Genomic DNA, 15,293 nt, shown 5'->3' on the forward strand with positions numbered 1-15,293 from the left:
TGACAGATGCTTATGGTGCAAATCATATATGGTGTATGATAGTTGTTGATGACTATCATGGTCTTGTTTAGATCTTTGGTCTTTATTATAAATGTCATGTATATCATTTGATGTAAAGGTCATGTAAAGACCTATGATGTAATAATTGTCATATTCAGTCATGTATGGACTTTTCAGATCATGTCAAATATGTAATCCCACTTGGTTGAGTGGTTGAGTCATTTGGTATATCCCCACTTGGTTGGGAGATTGATGTATGTATGAGTCATTGGTGATAGGAAGGTCATACTCACATAGTTGAGTTATAGAGTCATGTTATTCTTTTGGAAAATATTTTTTCAGACTCTACATGTGCTCAGGGGGAGCATGGACGGTATAGTGCATCTCAACATGTACAAAGGGGGAGTTTAATCAGAGAATTCAGCATGTTCCTAGGGGGAGCATGATCAATGTTCATATTTAGTTGTTCAGATATGGAAGTCTTCATTTAACATTGGTTAGTCAGCCCTTTGCCCTTGATGTCAAAGGGGGAGAGTAGCTTGGTGTTTGGAGAGTTGTGTTTGGAGAGTAGCTTGATGTTTAGAACAACTTGGTGTTATTTACAGGTTGTGGTGACCAAACACCAAAGTAGTTGCCATCAAGTCCAAAGGGGGATATTGTTGGCATTATGATGCATGTGTTGTACTTGATGAAAACCCACTTATAGTAGAACAAGTATATGGAAACTATATGAATCTATAGGACAGATTAGAAGTGATAGAATGATGGAATAGAGATGAATCTATAGGACAGAGGTGACATAATGATGGAAGAGAATAATGGTAAAAGGTTTGATACAGGGAGATTGTTAGTGTGTGTTGTCCTTGATATTTGATGAATGAACTAATTGATAAAAGTATAAATAGGATGTGACAGAATGCATGGTAGTTGTGTTTACAGATGTGACAAAATGCAGGGAAATTCAGAGAAATTAGTTCAGAAGTGATGTATGATGGAAAATCACATTATAACAGGTCAATTCAGAGGTAACAAGGCAATGGTATAGAGGAGCAGGATGTTCGAACAAAGGACTACAGATCAGAATCAAGAAGTTGAAGAAAAAGAATGCTTTCGGGTATGTTAAGTTGTATACATGAGTTCACTATGCAAAAAGAGCATATACACGTGGGTTCACTGTACAAAAAGAGCATATATGTATGCACGCACTTTAACAAGAGGAAAAGCATGTATGGGATGAAAAATTAATTAAATTAAGGTGAAAGAATACCAAGGGTAAATACCATGGTATTAGCCCACAATATTGAGCGGAGTAACAGTTATTTGATCCCGTCTAAGAATACCACTGGCTCTAAGTGTTGTTTTGGTCTGAGGTATCAAGAAAGGATAAAACTATATAAGAAGGAAAAAAACAAAGGGCTAAGTGTACAAGTAATGAATATCTTATGAAGTGTTATATCAAAAGCAATTATGCATGTTATGGGTTTTTTATGCTTTGCATGATCTGGACTAAATATGCACCTAATTGTTTGATGATGGATGAGATATAATGATGGATCAGGATCATAATGACTTATCATTATGAGATCTGATAATGGATAGGCTAGATCTAAGTGCTAACAAATGTTTTGTGCTTTAAATGTTATGATATGGGTATATCTGAAGACTGGAATAACAACAAAGTTATAAGTTTTTATCTGCAGATCTGTACACTAGTTCGCCTTAGTGAAGGTGCATATACATGCTGGTTTGACACTTCCAAGTAGCTTATGCAAAAGAAAAACCTGTTATTTAGAAATGATTTATCTATCTGATCAGTTTTGTTGGTTTACTGTTGTCTGTCAATGATGTCTTCTTAGATCTGAAAGTAGAACTAAATGTATAAGGAGATTGAGTCTGATTGATTGATTGATTAAGTGAGAAGGGTGATCTTTGTTGTTGTCTATTTAGATATCTATAATTTGACAGTAGATCTTCAGATTGTTACTAGTTGGTACAATTTTGATTCATAGGTTCATTAATTTTGGAGGTATACGTAGGTTTTGTTAAAGGAAGTAGCGTATACATGCACGTTGGCTTCATTGAAGTAGCGTATACATTCTGACACATGATTTTTGAGGTTACAGTTGGTTCTGGTTGTTGATGCAGTGTTCTGGGTTTAGATCTGTGTACTGGTTACAGTGATTTGTCTGTTCTAATTGATTGGTTGAATTTTTATGAAGGTTTGAATGAATGTTTGATTTAGTTGTGTCAGAGGTTCAGTGATTGTTTGATTCAGTGTGTCAGAGTTTTCATTGATTGATTGATTCAGTTGATTCAATTGATTCATAGATTGATGGTTTGGCTTAAATTATATAAAAGATTGATGATTGGGTTTCAATCATTGGTTAATGCATAAGTATTTGTTAGATGTATTGCAATGGTGATTGATTTTGAGCTTCAATGTTACTGATGGGTCCAGTGTGAAAATTTGATGAAACATGGCCTACATATTGTGTTGTTGTGTACTAGGAGTATCCAGTATGAAAATTTATGAAACATGATCCCTAGAGGATACTGAGGGTTGGAGCCTTTAGTGATGAAGTTGAAAATTCCTGCCAATAGTGGCTGGTGATTAGATCAGGGGGTTGGAGCTCCCTTCCAGTAGGATTTGGAGAATGATTGAAGATGGTAATTCGACACCTACATACTAGTAAACATATCGGCTAGTACAAGAGCTAGGGGGTTCTAGCTCCCTTCGAGTAGAAGTTGGAGAACAAGAGAAGGTTGTATCCTTTTGCAGGTGTGTGCCTATGTACTGGTATGAGTCTGCTCCAGTACAATATTGTAAACAATTTTTTCTTATATTAAAAGAAGACAGAGAAGAGAGCATCATGTGTTTTTTCTTCTGCATTAGGTTTCCACCTTAAATCTTGGTGTTCATGTGTGTTGCTTATGTGTGATTGTTTATTTTGTTATTATTGCACATGGTTACTGTTTAATGGTTAATTAAGTACTGATGCAATGATTAAAGATCAACATATGATGAATTAATTGAATCATAAGTTCACTGCATATGCGTTGGTCTCCTTAAGAACAATTGCATGCACTTGTGAGTTCCCTTCACTGAAGTAGCATATATAAATCTAATTATGAAACGAAAAATTTATTGGTTTGTAAATACTAATTCACCCCCCCCTGCCCCTCTCAGTATTATTCCCAACAGTCAGTTGGCGTTGGTGATGAAGAGTTCGAGAAAGAGATCGTTGATTTGAAGACACGACTTGATGTGTTAATGGAGCTACTACAGAACCAAAAACATGGATGGATAATGAAGAAGACACCTAGATGGCCAATCAACCAATTGATTGCAAGGAGACATAATCACAAGTTGAAAGTTTTGTTGATGGAAGCGGAAACACTCTAAATAACCAAGATGAATGTATGCATTTGTGAACTAGAATAAGGACCAATGCTTGGTGAGGAAAATGATGATGCTAAAATGAAATCTATTGATATGAACGTGGGTTCAATTCCCATAGATGGCGCTGCAAACTATTTAGAAGATCAACATAAAGACTTGAGGACAAAATCACCTGTCGAAACTATAAACCTTATGTTTTTTAATCTAACAGTTGGTGTGTGGATGTAGGATGTGTTACAGATGATGGAAAAAACATTAATTTTGTTCCATGTAGGGATGAAGACTATTCTATTGAAATAATCACTGAAAGAGACCATAAAATGTTGATGAAATGTGAAGAAGAATTACAATTTCTAGAGAAGATGTTGATGGAACCTGAATCTAAGCAAGTTGCAAATGAAGAAGAGAAATCCTCAAGCATGCTTAACAATGAAAATATGGAACATGAATGTAATTTACAATTTTCTTAGATTCAGGTTCCATCAACATCTTCTCTAGCAATTGTAATTCTTCTTCACATTTCATGAGTGTTTTATGGTCTCTTTCAGTAGTCATTTCAATAGACTAGTCTTCATTCCTGCATGGAACAAAATTAATGTCTTGTCCATCATCTGTAACACATCCTGCATTCACACACCAATTGTCAGATTCAAAAACATAAGGATTTATAGTCTCGACAGATGATTCTATCCTCAGGTCTTTATGTTGATCTTCTAAATAGTTTTTGGCACTATCTGTGGGAATCGAACCCACGTTCATATCAACAGATTTTATTTCAATAGCGTCATTTTCCTCACCAAACATTGGTCCTTTTTCTAGTTCACAAATGCATACATTCATCTCAGTTATCTGGAGTGTTTCCACTTCCCTCAAGAAAACTTTCAAGTTGTGATTCTGTCTCCTTGCATTCAACTGCTTGATTCATCATCTAGTTGTCTTCTTCATTATCCATCCATGTTTTTGATTCCGTAGTAGCTCCATTAACAGTTCAAGTCATGTCTTCAAATCAATGATCTCTTTCTCGAACTCTTCATCACCAACGCGAACTACTATGGCATCGTCATGGTCTTTCTCTGAACTTTGCAAATGACTATCCAAAGTCATCTTCATCTTCTTCTCCCTTGTATAATCTCATTTATACTTATCTCAAAGATTAATTTATAAAAATAGTTTTTTCCAATTTACATATTTGTAAATACTACATAATAATAAGGAGGAATATAAAGTCAAAATGTTGGGAAGCTTTAATCATCATTTCTCTTGAAATGATGATTAACATTATTTGCAATTTACCTTCAAAGTTTACTAAATAGCCATTTTTCACATATACATGAACTTTTTGGCATTTCCTTTTCCAATGAAATCAAAACATAATTGACAAGGTTGTCCAAGGTTGTTTTTTGGAATTGGGCTTTAGTAGTTAGAATATATTTTGTAGAGATTTTATAAATGTCTCATAAAATCTACATAATTCGACTCCAAAAAATTATAATAGAAAATTTGTTTTTTAAATTAATTAATTATATATTTTTTTAAAATAAAGCTTTTTTAGAATAAATAAAATAATGAAAAAATATAATTTATTATTAATTTTATTAATTTAATTCATAAGATATTTGAATCTAGAATTTTATAATTTATATAATATTTCATAATCATTACTAAATAAAATATTTTGACAAACTAATCAAAATTTTAAATATAAATTTCAAAATAATTAAATATAAATAAAACTTCTTATAAACTCTATTATATTTAAAACCATTACAATTCTACTTGCAACTACACCATCTTGATTCCTCATTTAAAATTATTATCATCCATCCAAAAATGCATGAAAGCTATATGTTTAATCATGGCAAGTTTTTGTGTTAATAATGTGCTTTTGATGAGTACTAAAGCATTCAATAAGAAAATGTTTGATGCTCCATTTTTAATGCATTTTCTAGTTAATGTAATTAAAGTAGGATAACTTTGAGCACATTTCTTTAAATTTGTGAAGTATCAAAATGAGCACATAAAAGACCAAACACTTACTTAGGGCATGTTATTTTACACAACTCCTTGATCTTTCATCTATGTAATAGTTGGCATGCAGGTCCCTCTCACGCAACAAACAAACAAATGATAATGATATTATAGCATGGAATCGCAACAGAACTCAGAACTCCACTCATAACACGGGATTAGAGCAAGGAATCGTAGAAGAACTCAGAACTCCACTTGTAACGAGAGATTACAGCATGAAATTGTAACAAAACACAGAACTCCACTAGTAACGAGAGAATAGAGCATGGAATCGCAGCATAACTCTTCTCCTATTGTCTCTCAATATCCAATAATGTTGTATTTGGTCTCTCAACCGTTGAAAGAAGCCTTTGATATCAACATTGTTTCCTCAAGTGCCTCATCCGCAACCAGTAGCTGAAAACAATAACAATTACACCGGGCCCATTTCAAGAATCCAACAGTCACCTGACCACTGAGCTATTTTAGCATGTTTCCTGTGCTAGATTTTTCTTATATATATAAACTACAGAGACAAGTTATTTCAGTAAAATATATTGCATAAATTCCAATGGAATTTTAAAATAAAAAAACATTCTTGATAATTCAATTCAATACTACCCAAGTACAGAGTAAAACCATAAAGTATAGGAAGAAATTTATAGGTCAATCTGATCCCAATGTGAGTTGCAGCTCTTCCAAAGCTTAAAGCATCCAATATGGTCAGTTCCACCAGCAATCCCCAGTTAGCCATGGATTTAAAAAGCATCGCAGAGTCCAAAAGGGTAAAATTATACAACTTGTATCACAAATTTATATTTGTAGCCATCTCCAGATTGCTAAATCGAATAATGAATTTGTAGCCATCTCCAGATTGCTAAATCAAACAACGAATTTGTAGCCATCTCCAAACAGCTAAGCCGAACAATGAAGAGGGGGTCAGATTTACAGTGTCTAAATAGAAGAATGAAGAGGGGTTCAAATTTACACTACAAACCGCTAAAAATAAGGTACAAGTACATAGGGAACATTGATCAATAAAGGGTCCAGGGAATACAAGAACATCACAAAGCAAAAATTGATGGAGAAGAGTACAAACAAAACAATTTAGGAGATGGAGCAGAAACTGAGCTCATACACTCCTTTATAAGTATCTATCACCAAGAAAGCACACCCCATCTATCATGAAGAAAGGCAGGTCATCAACAAGATGAGAATACGAAGGTAGAGGCTATAAGACCTGGATGCTGGAGTGCGAATTCAACTAGGAACCTATTAAATCAAACAGCCAACCGCTGGGCCCAAAAAAAATCTAGGGCGAATTCAACCTAGTCTTGATTTTCCAAGAATGGAGAGGGCAAAATAGCCCCTAACTAATCCCATTCCTAGAAATCAGGGTGATGCCAAGAAAATTCTACGACCAAACCAGGGGAATTGAGATTGGAAGCTTTATCCGCCCTATTTTTAATTGGCTAAAACATAATAATTATTTAATTTTTAAATATATTTTGGGCTAACCATGGAAAAAGGGTATAATTTAAAAAATTCACCCCTCCAAAATATGAAACCCCTTAAATTTCACCCATGGGCTAAGATTCGCCCCTAAAATTGACGGGTTCAGGTCCTTCTCCTTCACGGACTGAGGGTACACACCCTCATGGAGCACCAATCAGGGGGGGTGATGAACCTCCCCCACAAAGCGACAATGAAAAGTTCGAGAATACGACAGGGAAGGGAGACATAGATCAGAATGGGGAAAATTATGCTCCAGAAAGTCAGCGAGTAAAACAAGGGGAAAAGTCACCAGAAGTTCATTCTGCTACATGCAAACCAGTAGCAGCGGTTCGCCCAAGGGTTGAACTGCCGGGACATCGAATTGATGCGAGAATCCAGTTTATGAAAGATCACGCTCTAATAGGGAAGTTCATTGGTCTGTGGCCAACCAAAAGGGCCTTAAGAAGCTGGATAAATGCGAAATGGCACCCCAAGGGGCACATCACCCTGCAGCTCGGGCCGAAAGGTTTTTTTACAGCTATCTTCAATTGCCTGGAGGACAGAAATAGGGTTTTGGACGACGGACCTTACTTCTTCAATGCGGCTGTACTGTTTCTCAAAGGATGGGTGGAAAGATTCAACCCAGATAAGGTGGACCTCAGTTGGGCACCGGTGTGGATACGTCTATACTCACTCCCTATTGAATATTGGGAGGAAGATTCCCTGAAGGCGATCAGAAACACCCTGGGTGAGTTTGTCAAAACGGCAGAGGAAACGAAAACATGCAAATACACTTCTTATGCTAGAACATGCTTTTACATGAATCTCAATCAGGATCTTCCAGATGCGGTAAGCATTGCTCACTTTGATATTGAATGGTTACAAGCTATTGACTATGAACATGTGCCCTTTCGATGTCGAAGATGTCATGCCCTCAGGCATTTATACAGGGACTGCCCTTTAACACAGAAACCCTCCTCGGCATCGGATCAGGAGACATCTGAAGTAGATGGATTCATCAAGGTTTCGAACCGTCGGAGAGCACACAAGAAACATGCACCAAAACCAAAGGCTGCGCAAACCAGCCAACCAGGGCCATCCACAAGCAACAGTTTTGGGGCCCTTGCTAACCAGTCGGAAATACAAACGAATGTGCCGGAGCCAGAACCCATGAACGAAGAACAGTCAAAAGGAGGAAAATCCACAATGTCACCAGCAGGTACTCAAGGTAAGGAGGCTTCGACCTCAGACAAACAGAAAGAAAAATTATGGAATACTCAAGCCATGCAACTGGAGAACCCAAACCCAAATGCTCGCTCAGAAGAGGAACCAATGGAAGAACAAGATTACTCTCAATTTATGGAGGAAGAAACAGAAACAATAGACATTGGGGATCTAGACCTTCCCGGTCTCGAAAAAGCCTGCACCACAAATAACTTCGACAATATTCCAGCGGGACAGCTTAAGAACCTGGAAGAAGTCTTATCTCGGGCACAGAGGCAGAAATCTCTAGGTATATAGACAGGAGGCCCTTGGGATGGACGTTTTATTGCCAAAGATATCAAAAAGCGAGGAAGGAAAACCATTCTTCAGAGAACAATCAAGGTTGGGCAAATCTTAGTGGAATCGGGCAGGTATGCCAAGCTAACTAAGTATTATCGTCCTGAAAACACTCTTTCTCAATGAATTTAATCTCTTGGAATATAAGAGGGCTTAACGGCCCAAGGAAAACCCGAATCCTCAAAAACATGTTAAAGCAAGAAAACCCTCAAGTACTATTCTTGCAAGAGACAAAGTGTGATTCCACTGCACTTGATAGACTCGCCGCTAAATTCTGGCCTGGAAGTCATAATATAGCAGTTGATGCAGATGGCGCCTCAGGAGGAATAGCCATTATATGGGACTCCAGAGCCATGATGCTCAACAACTTTCATGCACAAAGGAACTTTCTTCAAGCAACTTTTCATATTATAGGTACAAACCAACATGGACTTTTAACCAATGTTTATTTCCCACGGGAAACACATCGAAAAGAGGAGATCCTAAACTCCATCTCGGCTCTTAACCAAAACAGACCACATCCATTATGGATCGCAGGAGGTGATTTCAACATGGTCACAAGACTGGATGAAAGAAGAGGAGGCAGATGCAGAAGTTTTCATGAAGGATCGTTGTTGAAGGATTTCATCCAGAACAACTGGCTTTTTGACCTCCCTTCTAATAATGGAGTTTTCACTTGGAACAACAGACAAGCTGGGAGCCAGCAAATCGCTTCTCGATTGGACAGGTTTCTCCTCTCTGACAATGCCATTCATCTGGGAGGTGATTTTACGGCATCCATCCTGCCCTTCATAGGTTCTGATCACTGGCCCATTTCACTTCACTGGTCTAGACCCGGAAACAACACCTGCAAGCCTTTCCGCTTTGAAGCCTTCTGGATGACCCATCCAGGCTTTCACGAACTGATCAATACAGAATGGAAAAACTTCCATCCTCCGCCAGGCTCCAAAACGTTTCAATTCCAACAAAAACTTAAGCACCTAAAAGGTAAGATCAAGCACTGGAATCATACCTCATTTGGCAACATCTTTCAAGGAAAGGCCAATATAGAATTGGAAATGAGGCAGCTACAGCATAAGATCATCTCTCTCGGCAGATCAAAGGACCTGGCAGAACAGGAGAAAACCCTGGAACTGCAACTAGCCGAAAAGGAAAAGCAGGAAGAAACGTTGTGGAGGCAAAAATCAAGAATCAAGTGGCTCAAAGATGGTGAGAAAAACACCAAATTCTTCCATAGTACCACAATCCAGCGTAGGATGCACAACAATATCACTCATATTCAAAACGAGCAAGGCATTAGAATGGAAAAGCATGAAGAGATAGAGGCCGAACTCTTAAATTATTTCAAGCACATGCACAAAGAACCAAACATAGACCGATCTTAGGCCATTAAAAAATTAACAGGCAATATCCCCAAACTTATTTCAGCAGAGCATAATCAAATGCTCCTCAAGCCTGTTGATCTTCAAGAAGTGGAAATAGCAGTGCGACAATTAAAAGCCGACAAAGCCCCAGGACCAGATGGATTCACCTCCAACCTTTTCCATAACTTCTGGGACCTAATTAAGAATGAGGTATGGCAGGTGGTGGAGGAGTCTCGCTCTCTCCGATGGACGTTTCCAGGGATAAATGCTACTTTCATAGCTTTGATACCCAAGGTGGAGAAGCCTTGTAAGCCGGACAAGGACAGGCTGATAGCCCTCTGCAACATAATCTATAAGATTGTCTCTAAAATTATAGCCTCTAGACTCAAGCTCCTACTGCCTCTCATTATCTCGCCTGAACAGTCCAGATATGTTGAAGGAAGGCAGATCACAGACGGGATCATCCTTACCCATGAAATAATTCATTCTTTGAAGATCTCCAAGAAGCCAGGTATGCTACTCAAACTTGATCTTTCCAAATCTTTTGACAACCTAAGTTGGAAGTATATTGAAAAGACTCTTCTAGCATTTGCTTTTGATGCTTCTTGGGTCCGATGGATTATGAGCCTCATCTCATCCTCCTTCTTCTCTGTTCTAATTAATGGTATACCCTCCGAAACCTTTCACCCTCCCCGTGGTATCAGGCAAGGTGATCCCCCTCTCCCCTTTCCTGTTTATCATTATGGCGGAAGGTCTAGGGCGAAGTTTTAAACATGCTCAACAAGCTGCCCGTCTCAGAGGCCTTTCCTTTCACAACTCCCATGTTTTTACCCATCAACAATTTGTTGACGATAACATGCTTTATGGGCATCCATCAGTCCAAGAAGCCAGATAACTTAAAACTCTTCTAACCGACTTTTCAGAAGCCTCCAGCACCTCAATAAATCACTCCAAATCTCAAATATTCTTCTTTCATACTCCCTTTGTTACCCAATCAGCCATCTTACACATTCTAAGCTTCTCCCCTGCCAAACTCCCCTCCTCTTATCTAGGAGCCCCACTCATAGTCTCTGGCTTAAAGCACTCTACCTGGAGAACCCTCCTAGGTAATCTGGAAGTACGACTCTCCTCTTGGACGCACAGATCTCTCAACATGGCTAGCTGTCTTGTACTGATTAAATTTGTCCTTCAAGCCATGCCCTTATACCTCTTTTCTATCCTTGCGGCTCCCAAATGGTTACTCAAAGAACTCAAATCTATCCAAAGAGCGTTTCTCTGGGGCAGCAGTGGACTCCATCGCAAATGGGCTCTTGTCAAATGCGAGACAGCCTGTCTTCCAAAGCAAGGAGGTGGTATTGGATTAAGAGACCCCACTCACAGCAATGCTGTCATGGGAGCTCGAATCTGGTGGAAATGGCTTTCGGGCCCTCCCACCACTTGGGCCCTTTTATGGACAGCCAAGTATGTGGGAAATTATCCAAGGGAGGAACTCATCAGAATATTAGAGACTAGTAATGGCTCAATCATATGGAACTCAGCAAAACAACACAAGAACCTCATACAACAGCACAGTTTTTGGGAAGTGAAGAATGGTGATCAAGCCAGATTTTGGGACGATTCTTGGCAACAGATGCCTAAACTCAGGGACCTTTTCCCTCCTAATGCTCCCCTAGAGTAGGACTGGCGTCCCCAGCTCACGGTAAGCAACTTTTGGCGCAATACCTCTCAGCAAGACTACAGAAAATGGCTCAAAGTGACTCAAGTCATAGCACAGGGGACGAGGCAAGACCAGCAAACTCTGGATACATAATTAACAAACAGGAAAATACAATACTCTAAGGAGAAAGACATTCTTAGATGGGGATATGAAGAAAGAGGAATCTATTCCACTAGAGAAGCATATAATATACTTGTCAAAGATCAAATACGGCTTGATCCACTATGGAGCAAAATATGGGATCCTTCCATCTGGCCGAAAGTATCTACCTTTCTATGGCTCCTTTGTCATAAAAGGATTCTCACATGGGATAATCTGAGAAAAATAAATTTCAATGGACCCTCCATATGCCTCAACTGCAGAAAAGAAGAGGAAACCGTTGAACACCTTATGTATTACTGTCCGTTGGCCCACAAGCTATGGCAAAAAATAAACTTCCGCTGCCAAAAAGATGGAGGTGCTAATGGAGACATAATAGCTACAATACGAAACTGGGACCCTCACCCCTTTCAAAGCAAAATTTTGAACTTTCTCTAGAAGCTTATCCAAGGCTTTGTAACATGGGCCATATGGAAGGAGAGAAATGGTAGAATCTTCAAAAACCAAGCCAGACCACTGGATGATATATGGAAAGTCATTACTCAAAATATTGAAGAAACCTTATCTCTAAAAACATGGTACCAAGAGGACCTCCCATCTCTCCCTCAGGAACAATCAATATGGAACAACTGGAACTTTAAAAGAAAGCAAGAACAGGTGATCAAAGGAACAAAGCCTCTAAGAGATCCCTCAACGGTGAAATGGAAACCTCCTCCCAGGAACATGTATAAACTCAATTTTGATGGTGCATCAAAGGGTAACCCAGGGATTTCTAGGTTTGGAGGGATCTTCAGAGATCATAAAGGAGCTAATATCATAACCTTCATGGGCTCACAAGGGTGGGACACCAATAACTCAGTCGAGTTAGAAGGTCTTTGGCAAGGGCTACTTCTAGCGCAAGATAGAAATCTCTTCCCTCTTCTAATAGAGGGAGACTCTCAAATCCTCATCCAAATGGTCTCAAAAATTCTACAGGGGTCCCCTTCATCCAAGATCAGTAACAGTTGGAGAATGGCTCAACGGCTACTGCATATTGAGCGCTGGTTCTCTTCCCACAGAGCGATATGCTTAAAACACATACGAAGAGAAGGGAACAAAGTTGCAGACCTATTGGCTAATATGGGAGTTGATTGTGGGCAACATCTACACGTCGGATCACCAGCAAACTTCATCTCTAATTCTCAGCTCCTCGACTTCAATAATCTGGTGCAGAAGGAAATGTCTGAGATAGGGAAACTTCTCCCGGATCCGGGTGTCATTACGGATCCCATAGTTCTCCATGCATGAGTTTAATGCCCAGTACTGCCAGCTGCAGAGCAGCGTGGCCTCCCGGGACGTTACCTCATGCGAACAAGGAATGGATATTAATGCGAGCTCGGGTGGTGGTTTTGCAATTAAGATCTGCGTTGATCGATGCATTATGCCTCTAGTTATAATCATGCCGATCCAAGACTTATTCATCAAGCTTTGGGCTCTGTCACGCGGTGATAGAACTGGGTTTGCGGGAGTTGTGGGTGCTGGTTTAAATCTGGTGCATCGCTGCGGGCTCAAAGCCATCCTTCTCAAAGGTAATCTCGCCCCTGTTCCTGATTCTCGCTCTCTGTTATTGTCTGCAATTCTCATAGCAGTCCATACGCTCTATTATACTGTGCTATCGGTCGCTAGCTCTGGCGAGCAACCCTCTTGCCTTACCCGACCTCGTCCTGGTAGTCATCCCATTCATAACCCTTTTGAGTCCCACCTTCATACTATCATCATGGTGCATTCAGGCAAGTGGCAACGCTCTGAGGGACGTCGTGACACATGTTTGCAACCTCCAGTTGGTTTTGCCATGGAAACAGCGCCAGATTTGTTCAATCCCTCCCCTGTCCATGATGCTGGACCTTCTGTTTGCTTTGGCAGGAAACCCATTCTGAACAGTGCTTTTCAAACAACGCACTTCAAATTTCAAAGCAATCTGCACAGACCCCTGATCACCGCCCACATTACCCTTATACTATCGGAAGAGGAAAACCTTGTCTCCCCCTTGGCCTGCATCGCCCCTGTCCCCTCTCCAGGCAGTGAGAACTCCTCGGGCAAAGATGGCATGAAGAATTGGGAAAAAGAGATAAATGAGCAGGAGGCTTTTCTTAAAAATCCTCCTCCAACCGAAGACACAGGACTTGCAGCCGAGGACCGAACTCAGGGCGAGGCGGAGCATGCCATAGCTATCACTGACAGTGATTTAAGCGGAAGTGAAGGTCTGAAGACTGGAGACACTGATCGGGCTGAGAAGAAGAACAATGCACCAGCAGAGAAGAAGTAACGCCACTTGGGACTGTTCCTTTTTGTATCGGCTTCGGTTTCAGGTTTATGGTCAGGTTTCTATGCAAATGTCCTATCGTTTTTTTGGCTCCCAGGTGGAATTTGATGACTCTTTATATACTGGGTTGCAAAATCTTTTGTATCTCTGTGTTGGCTCAGTTCTCCTTCACGGCAAAGCATGTCTCTCTCTTTGTCTGATTTCTGGTCTCCTGCACTTTGTAACTGGTTTCCCCAGCTCATGTCTGTAATGGGGTTGTTATGTTCTGACGAGTGTTGTTACGCCTCGATCATATGTAAAAATATTTTGCCTTTCAGTTAATAGAAGTTAGTATTTACAGAGAAAAACAATATATATATTCTTTATTATGTGACATTTCACATTATATAATAATATTGATTTTTTTTAGAAAAAATGTAATTTTTATTATGAAAACAAGGAATAAAAATTATAATCTGTAGACACACCAAGTGTGTATGTAATTCTGATTTATAACATTTCTAAGACAAAGAAAACATCTAAAAAAGGAGCAAGAAATGAAACCCTAGGTTCAAATAAATCCTCAGGCCACAAAGGAAAAAGATTCAAGGCACATAGGTTTAGTAAGAAATAGTTCGGGCATGTAGGCCCACAGAAAATCCAAAAAGAAAACAAAATTAAATTTCCAGGCATGTAAACCCTTAGAAATCCCAAATAGGGAGCAAAATGAAAACTCAACGACCAACCAACACGCGACGACACTGCAAAACAAAAACAAAAACTAGGCCAGAGACCCATGCCAAGAGGCCAAGAAGTAGGATAACGCACCCATAACCCAACCACTGGAAGCAGGCCGTAAAACCCAGCATGAGACCATAATAGAGTCTTTGCAGATAAAAATGATGACAACCACTAGAAGAAGTTTGGATTGAGATGAGATGAGTCAAGAACGTGGTACACCCATGAGGGATAGAGTGGAATCCAAGTTGGAAGTGACCAACGACGCTAGAGGGATAACAGAAGGAGATCGCCAAAAACAAAAATTCGTCACAGAAAACCCATTACAAAAGATTTCATCCACAAAAACAGGCGAGCAAAGGCATGAAATATAGTGTTGAGAAGATGCTCGCCAAATAACCCCACCCCTCAACTTTCCATAGTGGAAGGTGATAGCGTAGCTAAGAGAACACTATGAGGCAAACCACGACATCAAAAGAATCATCCGGTGATGCAAAAGGAACCACAAGCCAAGAAATCACCTCAAGAATAAAAAATGAAAAAGAGACAGGGAAGAAAGGAGGTATGAAGCATAATAGGTGCATCTATGGTTTTAGCTCACTCGACCTTGCTCCCTTAACTCCTATGTTTTCC

The 15,293-nt window shown here is 39.5% G+C and overlaps 1 protein-coding gene across 1 annotated transcript; it reads left to right on the forward strand.

Moving 5' to 3' along the window:
* The first annotated feature begins 8,649 nt into the window (after positions 1–8,649).
* LOC149145264 (uncharacterized) lies at positions 8,650–11,503 on the forward strand. Its single transcript, XM_089452389.1, has 3 exons — positions 8,650–9,670; positions 9,866–10,336; positions 11,019–11,503. Exons 1-3 carry the CDS (start codon positions 8,650–8,652, stop codon positions 11,501–11,503), a joined length of 1,977 nt encoding a protein of 658 aa, XP_089308515.1.
* The last annotated feature ends 3,790 nt before the right edge of the window (positions 11,504–15,293 follow it).

Source organism: Pinus tabuliformis, chromosome X, assembly GCF_031772625.1.
Source record: "Pinus tabuliformis cultivar Carrire ecotype Pingquan chromosome X, CPIR1, whole genome shotgun sequence".
Lineage (NCBI taxonomy): Eukaryota > Viridiplantae > Streptophyta > Pinopsida > Pinales > Pinaceae > Pinus > Pinus tabuliformis.

Excerpts from the sequence above, each read along its gene's own strand:
- LOC149145264 (XM_089452389.1), top strand. The coding sequence starts at position 8,650 with ATGTTAAAGCAAGAAAACCCTCAAGTACTATTCTTGCAAGAGACAAAG. Across the intron at positions 9,671-9,865 it reads AATCAAGTGGCTCAAAGATG|GCAATATCCCCAAACTTATT; the intron begins GTGAGAAAAACA and ends AAAAATTAACAG. Across the intron at positions 10,337-11,018 it reads GAAGATCTCCAAGAAGCCAG|CCATGCCCTTATACCTCTTT; the intron begins GTATGCTACTCA and ends TTGTCCTTCAAG.